Source organism: Stegodyphus dumicola, chromosome 11, assembly GCF_044657685.1.
Source record: "Stegodyphus dumicola isolate Sdum_Otavi_A_Nest chromosome 11, ASM4465768v1".
Classification (NCBI taxonomy): Eukaryota; Metazoa; Arthropoda; class Arachnida; order Araneae; family Eresidae; genus Stegodyphus; species Stegodyphus dumicola.
In genome coordinates this window covers 158,242,917-158,256,536 of record NC_140778.1, presented here as the reverse complement: position 1 = coordinate 158,256,536, position 13,620 = coordinate 158,242,917, and the positions used below count along the sequence as shown (strand labels likewise).

Here is a 13,620-nt window from a genome sequence, read left to right as displayed (position 1 = left end):
TATAAAGCAAAGCAAATAGTTTGCATTTCAGTTCGATGAAAACACAGACATTACGAACTTTGCATAGTTGATGGCTTATATTTGATTTGAAAGAGAATCAATCAAAAATGAAGGATTCTTATTCTGTGAGCCTCTTCCAAATCATACCATCGCGGATAACATTTTAAAGAAAATTAATGAGTTTACTACTGGCCATAATATAATTTGGAAGAAATGTATTGGAGTATGTGCTGATGGTGCATGTTCAGTAACAGGTTGTCGTGGTGGAGGTTTTGCCAAAATTAAAGAAGTTGCACCAGAATGCAAAGCTCACACATTGCAGCATGCATCGTGAAGCATTGGCTACCAAAACAATGCCCACAAGCCAAAAGCCTGTTTTAGATCAATCTGTGAAGATAGTGAATTTTACTAAATGTCAGGCACTTAATTCCTGTCTGTTGACTATTCCGTATAATGAAATGGATAGTAACCCCAAAAAGCTCCATTTACACACAAAAGTGCAGTGGTTGTCAGGGAAAAAGTTTTAGCTACACTCTTTGAATTACGTTCAGAGGCCCAAGTATTCATTTTTACTATTTGAATTCCTAACAGAGGTATTAGAGGTATTTGGATTCCTAACAGAATCCAAATTTGAACTCCATCATTGCTTTACTGATGAACTCTGGCTATCACGTTTAGCATATTTATCTGATATTTTCCGAAAGCTGAATGAACTGAATTCTAGTTTACAAGTTAACAATATCACTGTTTTTACAGTACATGACAAAATAAATGTATTTTTGAACAAACTAGAATACATAATTAAGGATGTGAAAAGTGACAACATTACATTATTGCCAACACTAGAAGAGTTTCTAAAGGAAAATAATGTGTAACTTGTAGGGTTTATATTTATTTTAACTAACATTTATTTTAAGTTTAAACTATCTTTCCTGTCAAGCCTTACTTTCTCCTGGAATTGCCAATGCTAGAGTATAAATTTTAGTAGAACGCGCAAGGATTCAAATTGTCAGCGGAAGTAATCTGAGTTAAATAGAAGGGAAACGAGTTCGAAAGTGTGCTTTCTTGCTTCACGAGCGTGGAGGTGGCTAGTTAGAAATTGAAGAACCACGCGTTTCGGCCTGTGTGCTTACCTCGGCAGATTGTTAATCTTTCAACGTAATTAAGACAACGTAATATTCAGAAGTTTGCTGAATTATCAGCGGTATCTTAGAACGCGGTGAGGTTAGTTACGTTTAGAGAGCCTCGTAGTTAGTCACTTGTTACTATTTTTTTTTTTAGTTTCTTATTTTTATTTTATCGCCGGGTCGGCGTAGTTTGTGAGCGTCAAGAGCACGCATTTGTAATTTCTAAAGTTGAATAGAAAGGGATTTAAACCCTTCTCAAGACTTTGTCTACTTTCCAGTTCTTAGCAGTCAGCACTATTGTTGCGTGCAGGTTGGAAGCGCGCAACATTACAAACTGACCGAGCAACTAATTGACTACAAAAACACTGCATAGGACTTGTTAACAATTTCATTCATACTTTTTTGAAAATTTAGGAAAAGAACTTTGGATAAGAGATTCCTTTTTCTATTTCGGAAACTGTGCTAGATAATTTTTCGGTTCAAGAAAGAGAACAGCTTATAGACATTTCATATGACGGAAGTCTCATGAATGCGTTCAAAAATGATAATAGTTTTTCGTTAAAAAGAATATTATGGACAAAGCGATAAAGTTTTTAATGCCTTTCAACATGTCATATCTCTGCAAAACTGGATTTTCAGTTATACTGTTAATAAAAAATTAATGAAGGACATGGCCGCAACTTGAACCTGACTTGCGCTTGAAATTAATGAAGATAAAGACCAACATATCTAAACTGGTTTCAATAAAACAGGCTCATTCGTCACATTAATCCTCACCATTAATTAATCTCACAGTGCTACAAAGCAAACATAATACCTCACTGACAATTAACCTAACATTTTTTTTGAACTAATGACAATGATAGTTTGGTATACAGTCACAAGAATAAACACGCATCTTAAATTTGACATGTGTTCAACATTTAGTTTGTCTTATTTGACAGTGTTTCATATGATTATAATTCTATCTTTTTGATTCGTTTAGGATTAGATTGTTTATACTTGTTACTAATATGAGTATTGCTATAGTTAAATAAGATTGTTAAGGTGCGCTATTGCATTTTATCTTCTTGGTTTATTTTAATAATTTATTTTACACCTTAACCACAACATGTGCTTCAATTAACAGAGAACTGTTTAAATTTCCCAACATTCACCTTTTTTTTAAACCATGTAATATCTAAAATGTCAAATAGACAGAATGTATATATTTTTTTAAACATATCTTATGAATGTCCCTGTGGCTCAGGTGCCTTCTTTGCTTCTTTGTACAACTATATTATTTGCTTAACATACTTATTATTATTCACTATTTACCACAACTGTTATAAACAGTCCAGCCACATTAATGTCACATTAACGTCTATACATATATATATTTGTAATAATAAAATTCCATAGTTAAGAATACACTTAAAATTCTAACTGTATGTTCTTTTCATTTTTAATGGCGACGGTCTCTGATTTGAAAGTACGTGGAATTAAATCCACAACCCCGTAGTCAAGTTGTTTTTCCCGCCTTTTCTACACGTACAGTTTTAGAATGTTCTGTAAATATTTAAAGCGAACTGGATTGGCTCACGAGGCTGACGTCATTTCTTAGAAGCTCCGCCTTTCCAGAGGAAATAAAAATACTCGCAAAAGAATATCGGGGGCTTTTCTTTAATGTAACAATGCAGTAAACTTCATACAAAAAGTTATTAGTAATTCTTTTTTATTTACGCCGGAGATATGAATTTTGTAACTGCTATTTCTCCTGGCCAAAAATAAATGGATCCTGTTTTTTAAACTTATCGTCTGATAATTTAAGCTACGACTACATCTTCTATATATACATATTGGATATATAAATGTATCCTGTTTTTTAAACTTATCGTCTGATAATTTAAGCTACGACTACATCTTCTATATATATATATATATACTCGTAGATAATTTTTATATTTTATTGTAAAATTTTCATTTACGAATATAATTAAATAGTATAAATTTAAAGGGTTTTATTCTTTGATTATATACACTCCATTTAGGATTCACTGAATTTAAATGGCGAAATGCTTTTATGGTGGTACATATATTTTTGTTTCATATTTACGTGGCACAAAATTCGATAAATTTAAGAACCTCTGAGTTATAGATACATGGATAATTATGATTAAGATAAAATAACACGCCGAACAAGTATTAATTTGGAAGTCAAACAACAAAGATCAGCGTTATATTTGCAAATTTTCACAGGACCTGTGAAAATTTACGACCTGTGAAAATTTTCAAATATATCGCTGATCTTTGTTGTTTGACATCTAAATTAATGGTTAATTAGAGTTTCACTGTAAATTTGATTTATCAAAATAAAGTAATTACAGCATTCTTTTGTATCATTCAATATAAACACTCTGTTTTATGAAAGTGAACATAAATAAAACCTTAAATAAATCTTTAAGATGTAATCAATAATTAAATATAGAATAATCAATAATTAATAAATATGTAAATCAATAATATACCATACAATATACCATACAACTAAAAAGACATTAATACGATAGAAATAGTACAGTAAACCAAATAAAATAAAACTGCATATGGTTTTAATAAATAAAATTGCATACCGATTCAAAATACCTCCAATGTCCAAGGAATAACTGAATCTTGAGTTTTTTACTATGACATCCTTCTCTAGCTTTACTTCCTCCCTGCAGAAATAAAAATATTTGTAATTTATTTTCTATTTTCTTCGCTCGAAATATATTAAAATACAAAACAACAATGAATTTATTTTATAGCCAATATAGCAATTACACGCTTTTCTGTGTTATAATGATTACAACCAGGAAACACCACTACACATTAGAAAGTCAGAGATCTGGAATCGTATGGACTTCAATAATGGATTTCGGATATTTTCGGATTTTAGATCATCACTTTAAAGCTAGTAAAATGACATGTCGACATGTCAAAATTGGAACTTCACTTATTAGTGTCAAATAGAGGAATGCCAGCCCACTCAACCACTAAAGGGCCGAAAGTTTGATCTTGGACAACATAAATAATGACTGGCCATGATTCCACTTCATTAGCGCAGGTGTTTAGCTGTGACAAGCAGGAATATCAGTTAGTTCGGTGAAAAATTACATTTATGGTACATTTTCTACCTTTTATGGACAAAGTAAATGCGAGTCATGCGCCGTATATCCTGGCAGAATTTCGGAATTTTTGGTGGAATTTCGCTGCAAGGTAGGTTTTTCAGTGCAACGTTTAGGTATTGTCAGTAAATTTGATTTTGGCATTAGGCACCGAGTTTTGTTGTACACTGGGTTGGCTATCATTAATTTTGCTTGAATTAATATTTGCAGGGAATTTGGTTTAAATATGGTATGAGACCAGATATGGCCTGAGGCACTTTTCTGATAACTTATTTTCCTGGAATGAGTGCAGGATGTCCATTGATCCGGTCCAGAAAATTTGACGCACCTTGGTTATGCAAAGAAATTCTCTCAGAAGAGGTGCCATTTTTGGAACCTCACTGATATTTTCCTATTATTTTAAATTTATTTCACATTTTGATAGAGATATATAAGAGGGTATTGAGGTTATAAATGGTCTCTATGTCCTCATTCGGATATAGCAATATTTGAAAGACAGGTGTCAACTTTTTGGTTTTGTTTCAGGTTACAGGTATTACATTTTGGGCACTGAAGCCATGTGTAACTAAGTCTGCAAATCTTTCCTCTATGGAGATATTCATTGTGAGTCCCCAGAGAAGAATTTGGCTTGGTCTTTGATGCTTATTATTGATCAAGATTTCACATCATCTGTGGTCATTTCCTGTTTCTGGGATAATTTTCAATACTTTACCACAGATATAGGAAGAGAATTTAGCTTTAGTTTCATGAGATATTGTTTTCAAGATGTCAATGCAAGAGATCCCTTCTGGTGTTTTCGCTGCATTTAGAGGATGGCAAAGGGTTGCAGTAAAGTGCTCCGCTGCAGCAGATGGATTAATTTCGGCAGCTCAGTGTATTATGAGTACAGTATTATTACTGTCCTAAGGACAAATAACTTACCTAAACATCTTTTTAGGTGGTGATTTTAGACTTTTTTCCTCAACTGTCAGAATTGCCTACAATTTTGGTAGGCTTACTGAACTGAAACAGGCCAGGCGAATTATCCTATCATTATCACCAGCAGTACTGTTTTTACATTTACTCACATGATTAGAAAGATCTATGCTACAGGCCAGTCTGTCTACTGTCAGAATTGGTAAGGTACTGATATGAGTAATTCTTTCCAAACTTAACTTCTTTCTGCAAAGGACCTGCACTCCAACCAATATGGATTCTGAGTAGGCAACTCAACACCGAGCATTCCATAAAAGACTTAATGGCTATATCCAACAGAATAAAGATAATGACTTGTACGCACTGGCAATAGGCATTGACATCAAGGGAGCCTTTGGCACTCTTTGGTGGCCAGACGTAATTACATTTGCTGCATAATATGGCCCGTGCCACAGCCATTATTACCATCCTTTTCTAGTACCTTCAAGATCGAAGTGTACAAATAACATCAAACAGTGGCACGTCAAAAATGTCTTTAGAGACTGCCCTTATGGGGCATGGCTAGGGCCAACCTTGTGGAATATAGTGGTAAACTCGGCATTTCACCAGTTTAAGAGCAGAGAATATGCTCGAATTATAGCCTATACGAACGAATTTGTATTAGTTGTGGTAGAAAGGAACAACCTCGAAATGAGGGTTCAGTACTGTCTTGATCAATTCTCCCAGTGGGCCACAAAACGCAAGCTTCAGATTTCAGCACAGAAAACTAAAGCTTTACTCATAGAACGCAGCAGACAGCTTAGGCGACACCCAAGAGTTAAACTCCATGGCATACCGGTAAAAAGTTTCCCTCAACTGAAATTCCTTGGGCTAATACTTGAAAACAGGCTTTCCTGGATGCCGCATGTCAGGAGTCTTAAGACTTAAATTAGCATTCTAAACAACAAAATAAGACGCATGACTTAACATAAATGGGTATCTCATCTAAGCTAATAAATATTGGCATAGAACTATTACAGAAAGAGTAATCACACACAGAACTGCACTCTGGGGTGGTGAACTTGCCTCTCACGTGAGAAGATCACTACTCTCAATTCAGAGACAGCAGCTACTTCAAGTATGCAGAGCCTACCGCACCATGTCAATAGAAGCCTTACAAAATCTGGCAGGAAAGCCTCTCCTAGATCTTATGTTTGAAACGGAGGCAACTGTCGCAAGGGTGACTATGCTGGATCAAAACGTCAACATTCTGGGGTTATAGTTCTCACCACTTGGATTATCAGGAGCAAAACATTGGCAATAACGTTCAACCAGCTTCTTTTAATCTTTCCAATTGTATTAACATAAACGACGAACTAATTTAAAGCAACAATAATAACATTTTTACAGATGGCTCCAAAAAGGATAACGGCACGGGCAGCACCTTCTGCAGACTGGAAAATGGTTCTGTAACATTTGAGTGCAAAAAGGAACTAGGATTGTACAACTCGGTATACCAAGGAGAGCTTCTAGCTATCAACGCTGCAATTAGGTTATAAGGTATTCGTCCCGCTTTCTTAGCGTGCCTTCGTGGTGTAGTAGTCAGCATACTTGGTGCGTATTCGAGAGGTCCGTGAGATGCGTATTCGAGAGTCCTGGCGAGTCATTTTTAGCATCTTCAGCTTCCAAAATACCTAATGTCTCTCGAACTAAAAAAAAGTGGTCAGGATTTGGTGATTGGGTCCCCTAATCCTCAGTCTCCCTTTAAAAGGGGGAGTATATAACATATTTCTCCTACTTTCTCAGCATGTCTTCATGGTGTAACGGTCAGCATACTTGGCGCGCATACGAGAGGTGCGAGGTTCGCGTCTCGGCGAACGCATTGCTCATTTCTTCAGTCTCCAGACATCGAAAAAATTCTAATGACTTTACAGTGGCGACCGAATTAAAAAAAGGAGGTGGATGATGGTTCTCCACCACCAGAATTTGGGGATTGGATCCCCTAATCCCCAGTCGCCCTTTAAAAGGGGGAATATATAAAGCATTTCACCCGCCTTCTTAGCATGCCGTCGTGGTAAAATATCTAATGTTTCTACAAGGTATACTAACGCATATCAGCAGCCGCAATTCCCCATACTCAGAGATTCGGAGTGAGGTCTGGCGGCTATTGCAGGACAAAACAGCTGGAGTAACTTAGTATACCAAATTCAAATACAGCTTCAGATATAGCTTATCTTACAAAGACCCGCTCTAAAATGAGTCCCCACTCATACAGGGATTCAAGGCAATAAAGCCTCGGATCTTCTGCCCAAGCTGGCTGCTAATGACATGGGATTACTAGAAAGACCAACTAAAGTTCCCTAGTCTCACATTAAAAACAACTTTATAAGCTTGGGACAAAACTGGCAAAGTAGATGGTCAGAGGCAAAGATAGGATGAAGGACATTTTGTTTATTCATGTTATCATGGAAATCAAGACCCACTGCGCTACCCAACACAATTCTTGACAGGTCATGGGCCATTCCCAGTGTATCTTAACAGATTAAAACTTAGGGATACTCCCTTCTGGGAGTACAGAGAAGAAGGTGACATGGACCATTATCACTTTTTTTGTGTTTATATAAGAATCTGGCACTTGAAGAAACCAGCAGACTGTGCCTGGGCAATGTGAATGTCCAACACGTTCAAAAATAGAGTAGTCCTTGGTAAAATAAAAACCTGAAGGCACTGTGTAAGCAGAAACCACTGTGAATAATATTATGTTTGAAATGACCAGAATTTAAAGCAGTTAATCAGGATAGCGCTTGGAGTCTGCAGTTATCAAGATAAATAACCCTCAAACTACTGGTAGGTTTATCATAGAATAGTAAGACTTGTTTCCATTCAGCAAGAAGTATAAATGTGAGCGACACCTTTAGGCACTCAGTGCGATTATTAATATGAATTAGTTTTGGATAACAAAGACTTTATAAAATATAGAAACTGGTATTAGTAATAATAAGTTGTTACATTGTTACTTTGGGGATTTCCCCGCTGTGATATAGTATATACTTCAGTTTGGTTCAAATCTGTGGTCGGAAGACATCATGGCGGTGCACTCAGTCCGGTGTTGAGGAAAGAGAATTATCTGATAAAAATTTTACATTTTTCATATGTGCAATATTTTCATCAATGTCAGCAATATTTAATGGCCAAATATTCTATTTCTATAAAACTATCAGTACAGTTCAAATAGCTGTCAAGGAGTGTTTATGGCAGTGGGAAGCCTAGTGGCTGAAAAGAGGATGCCTGCAGGTATTGAGAATAGTCACGGTTCACCATGAGCTAGAGAGAAAGAAGATTTTCATTCATAAAGGTCATTCAGAAATATTCAGACAAGTCAAATAAAATTTATTACGCTGAATCAGAGCAGGCTAAGCTGGATTCCCAAACAAAATCATAAAAGCATTTGGAATCAGGTCCTGAAATTATTACTGGCTGGCGCAGCTTTGTTCCACACCTCATAAAAACTCTTGTCACAGGTTTGAGAGTTTCATCAGAGTTGACAGCAAAACATGCTCTACTGTCCCCAGATTCAAATGTAAGTAACATGTCAGTTGAATCTGAAAATTTAGGAGCATTTAAATCCATTATGTTCATTCACAGACAACAAATATTATATCAATTCATAATAATTTCTTAACATATATGATTAAGTATGGAACAAATACATTTAAAAACAGAAATGTGTCTCTTAATATTTTAATATTATATCAACTGCTTACCTGTCCTAAAGATGTCCTTTTAAAGATAATGCGTACTTTTTAATGTATTAAATTACTCATAATATCATGTGTTGCAAATTGTCAAATTTTCTGCATGAACAGCACCACCTATATTGGAACTGGAAAACTTTTGGACAGTTGCGTTTTATCAGCTGCTATGCAGGAAGAATATGTATTCGAGTGATGCCGAGTAAGCCACACATGCTTGTAAAAATAAAGTAGTTAGTTCTATTTCATAGCACAGAATGTGCAATGCAATCATTTGGTTCAAGTTAATTAATGGATACCTTTCTTTAGGATATCTAAACCTGCTGTGCCATGCCCTTTAGTGCCGCGAAATCTATTTTCCTGATCTTGGGCACTGAGGCATATGAACATATGCTTTGGACAAGTGGTCAGCTTGTTGCAGGACACCCGGTGTTTTGTCCCCAAGCGAACTTGGTACTCAATATATCGACTCACTCAAGGGATTAAAAGCTAAGTCAAACCTTGCTTAACCCAGTGCCCAGCTCCGTTGCTGCTATGCAACGCGCTAGCCACTGTGCCTTCGGGCCTTAAATGGATATCAAAAATATGTAATTTCTTTATAACGGCAAACGCAACATGTCGAGAACCCCAGAGTGACTGATGATCTACATCACAGGTAAGCCTTTACTTATTTGATTGTAAAAGAAATAATTTTTTTGGTACCCTTGGTGGAACTGACATGATCTTAAAAGAAAGAAATTTGAGAATATGAGATATCTGAATTTGAATGCTATACATTATACGGAAGTTTTTTAATTCTTAAAATATTCAATGGAAGAAAAATTTTATTTAAGTTAAAGACAATTGTTACTCACTCTTGAAAAATATATTTTTGTATCTGCATCAAAATTCATGAAGAAATCGATGGAAGACAAATGCTGGAAATATAAAGATAACAGTGGAATTAATTATAAGATGATTATTGTTTTGTTCCTTCATCTTGGTCTCTAGTATCTCTTATTACGAAATCTCTGGCAATGCAGCTTAATACATCATCGTCACTTGTGTCCTAGTAGGCACAAGTCTTCTAGTTGACTTACAGTCTGCCCAGTTTGAAAGATAAAACTAACCATATATAATGTATTCTATTTATCCAAACTAAATATTTATTATATCATTTTTGGGTTTAATATTTTACTTTATCAGTCACTTCTCTCATATATTTCATCAGTTTATCCCATATAACTCAATCTTTTCCTACCATGTCAACTTATAGGAAGTTTTATAGAAATGTTCTACTTTTGTACAGCAGGAGAAAACTCTTTAATTTTTATGATGTTATTTGACAAAAGAATGTAGGAAACTTACTAAATGATTTCACTTTCACAGTGTCTACCATGCCTAATGATAAGGGAAAGCCATTGAGGTCCACCATACAGATTGCTGCTTCAGGTAAACAACCAAATGTATCATTATTTTGCTGTATTCCATGACAGAAATTAAGATAGTAAGTCCTGAAAAAAAGTTATAATTTAAAAATGACAACAACTGAATAAAGAAACGAAATCTGGGTAAAGAAAGAAATTAGGTGTAAGATATCAATTCTACTATTTTACACAAGATGGTATTATTAATACGTCAACTTCATAGCGACATTGAAAAATAAAATACTTAAAAAGTTAATTATATCAATATAATAAAAAAAAAGAATATTGCAATATAATTTTAAACAATATAGAAAAAGCAAAAGATCAGTAGCATTCCAATTCATCAATTCTGTTTCATACAAACCGGTAACAAATTAATAAATATAAACAATATTCATTTATATAAAATATGTAATAAATAAAAATATGAAAATTAAAATTAATAATTTCTCTACATTTCATTCTTTATCCATATAAAATAGTTATTCTTTGTTTGTACATACCACATACTTAACCACATAATTTAATTATTCTTTACTTTCATTTAAATAACTGTGTTAAAAAAATCACTATTTTTGTATTAACCAATACCTTCCAATCTACCACCATACAATATATTAGTGTCTTATTTCAGTCAAATGTATTTCCATTATTAGTAGAATTGATGAATTTGATTTCCTTCAGACTGTTTTTCTTACAGCTCGTTTCTGTTTCATATGAAGTCTACAAAATAAATAGACACAAGCTTCTCTCAAACAACTTTGGAGTCCGTCCTTACATTAAAGACTATTTCCTATTTTAAGTCCTATTTATTTATTTTCCTATATTAAGTCCTATTTATTTATTTTCCTATATTAAGTCCTATTTATTTATTTTCCTATATTAAGTCCTATTTTATTTTTTATAAAAGCCTATTTCACTGGCTTTTATTGACTATTTCTATCATAGATTTTCCTTTGTATTTAGTTTCATTGAAGGGGAACTAGAATATTTGTTATTTTTTGGCAAACGTCATATGCCCTGGAGAATCTGCTTCATTCCTTCGCAAATTTAGTAAAACCCATTATGAATAATTCATTGAAAATTAATAAGGGATGAGCATATATTGTAAAATCTGAAAGTGTTACACCATTAAATTCACTTTTAGGGTAGGTCTGAAGGTACTAAAGGATATTTTTTTAATTTCAGTCAATTTCTGTAGCCCTCAAATTATTTCCATACGTTTCTTATTAGAATGTTACTGTGACTTCTTTAAGATTGAAATTAACAACTTATGTTATGGAGATAAATTCCAGTGATGAGATATGAACCTATAACTTGAAACCATATGATCTTTCATCAGCATCACTTTTATCTTCTAACTGTCTGCAGCAGACAGCTATTGGTTCTAAAGTTGAACTAAATGCATCACAAGTACTGGAAGAAGAAATATACGTGGAATACGCTATAAAATATTGCAAGTAATAATAAAAATGCCAAATAATGCATAATAAAATATAATAAACATAATAAAAGTGAAAACATAACAAAAGTGCAAAATAATGCATATTGCAAGTACTGGTTTATTGACTTCTTCGTGCTAAACCCATTTTATTTTTCTCATATCCTCAACCATACTGGATACATGAAGTAAAAAGACTGATTAATTAATTGAATCAGCTGGTGCTTAATACACCAGACATTTCGCAGCATTAATAAAACTATTCATTCTACTTTCATACTTAACACGCTTAATCTGCTTCTTATACCGCGCCAATTCTCCTTTATACAATATTTTCCTCACAATTTTTATATTCTCAGAAATTGTAACAACCTGAGAACTCTTCCTCAATGCTCTAACTCTTCTTTTACTTCTTTAAAAATCTTCAGTCCACCAATCAGAAAGACGATATTTCTTACGTTTAAAATCTGTCAAGGACTGTGTATTAACAGGGAGTGTGAGGGCAAATTATGTATCATTCAATATGCAAGATTTGAATAAGAAAAATGGAAAGGCAAGAAGATATGTTAGAGAAATAATGAACATTATCAATACGAATAAGAAGACTATTGGAATTGAGCACTGGATATACTTTTATTTCGGTTTTATTTGGAATGGGCTGTGTATGTATTTGAGATCTGTGACGAGTTTTATTTAATTTTAACATCTCTATTATATTTTAATATTTTAGGCTCGTTTAATTTTGTTGATTTTTTTTGGGGGGGGGCGAGCAGTCGGACTTCTGGCTCCCTCTTTTTGGTTGGATTGGCCGGTTTTCCATTCAGTCCATATGGCCGGCTTATGCCGGCTAGGTGGACTGGGGGCTGCACCCGTTGATACAATACAATACTTCTATTCTTCTAGGAAAGGTTTCTAGGTAGGCGTACTTTTCGCCATTCGTTCAAATGTTTTCAGGTTTAAGCTCGCGAAATCTTAGGTTAATTTAAATGCTTTCGTCGTCGGTGAAGGTTTATTAATTTTTCAGTTTTTTCATGAGCGTGTAGGGTTTATATTTATTTTAACTAACATTTATTTTAAGTTTAAACTATCTTTCCTGTCAAGCCTTACTTTCCCCTGGAACTGCCAATGCCAGAATATGTAAATTTGAGTAGAACGCGCAAGGATTCAAATTATCAGCGGAAGTATTATCATTTAAATAGAAGGAAATGAGTTCGGTGTGATATTCTTACTTAGCGAGCGCGGAGGTAGTTAGCGAGAATTGAAGAACCCCGCGTTGCGGCCTATGTGCTTGGCGGGAAGTAGTGGTAATCGTTCCAGTGAGCTTCAAGTCTGCTGAATTAGCAGCGGTATTGTAAAACGCAGTGAGTTAGTTATTTTAGAGAGCCTCGTAGTTAGAATCTTGTCTTTACTTTCTTTTCAGGTTATTATTTTTATTTGACTGCCAAGTTGGCACAGTCTGTAAGCGTCAAGAGGACGCAATTGTAATTTATTACGTTGAATAAAAAGGGACTTAAACCCTTCACTAGGCTCTATCTTTTATACAAGTTTTCACAGTCACCTCTTGGTTGCGTGCAAGTTGGAAGCGCGCAACGTTATATTGGCGCCCGAACAATTATCGAACTGAAATGGCCGAAAATTGGATGGAAGCCGCTGGACAACACCAAGAAATGACAACTCAGTTAGAAGGATTTGGATACCTGGTCCAGACTTTGAGAGCATCAATCAAGCCAAACGTCCATTTCGACGGAAAAAATTCGGTGGCGGTATTTTTAGAAGGTCTAGAAAACCACTTTCAGCTCTACCCTGTGCCTGAAAGACAAAAGGTTGCCATCGCCACATCAGCACTAAGAGGAC

At 34.7% G+C, this 13,620-nt stretch overlaps 1 protein-coding gene across 2 annotated transcripts in view; it reads right to left on the bottom strand.

The window, feature by feature from the left end:
• LOC118205482 (cation-independent mannose-6-phosphate receptor-like) overlaps positions 1-13,620 on the bottom strand; it is a 67,984-nt gene that overhangs the window by 38,725 nt on the left and 15,639 nt on the right. The window contains exons 2-4 of one of the 2 annotated variants that reach the window (XM_085826156.1): positions 10,267-10,412; positions 8,565-8,769; positions 3,740-3,823 (exon numbers count right to left, since the gene is read on the bottom strand). In XM_085826156.1, the coding sequence (XP_085682282.1) occupies positions 3,740-3,823; positions 8,565-8,769; positions 10,267-10,412 (435 nt within the window). Of the gene's footprint in view, positions 1-3,739; positions 3,824-8,564; positions 8,770-10,266; positions 10,413-13,620 lie in introns of those variants that run through there. The other variant, XM_035375244.2, reaches the window with a different exon arrangement.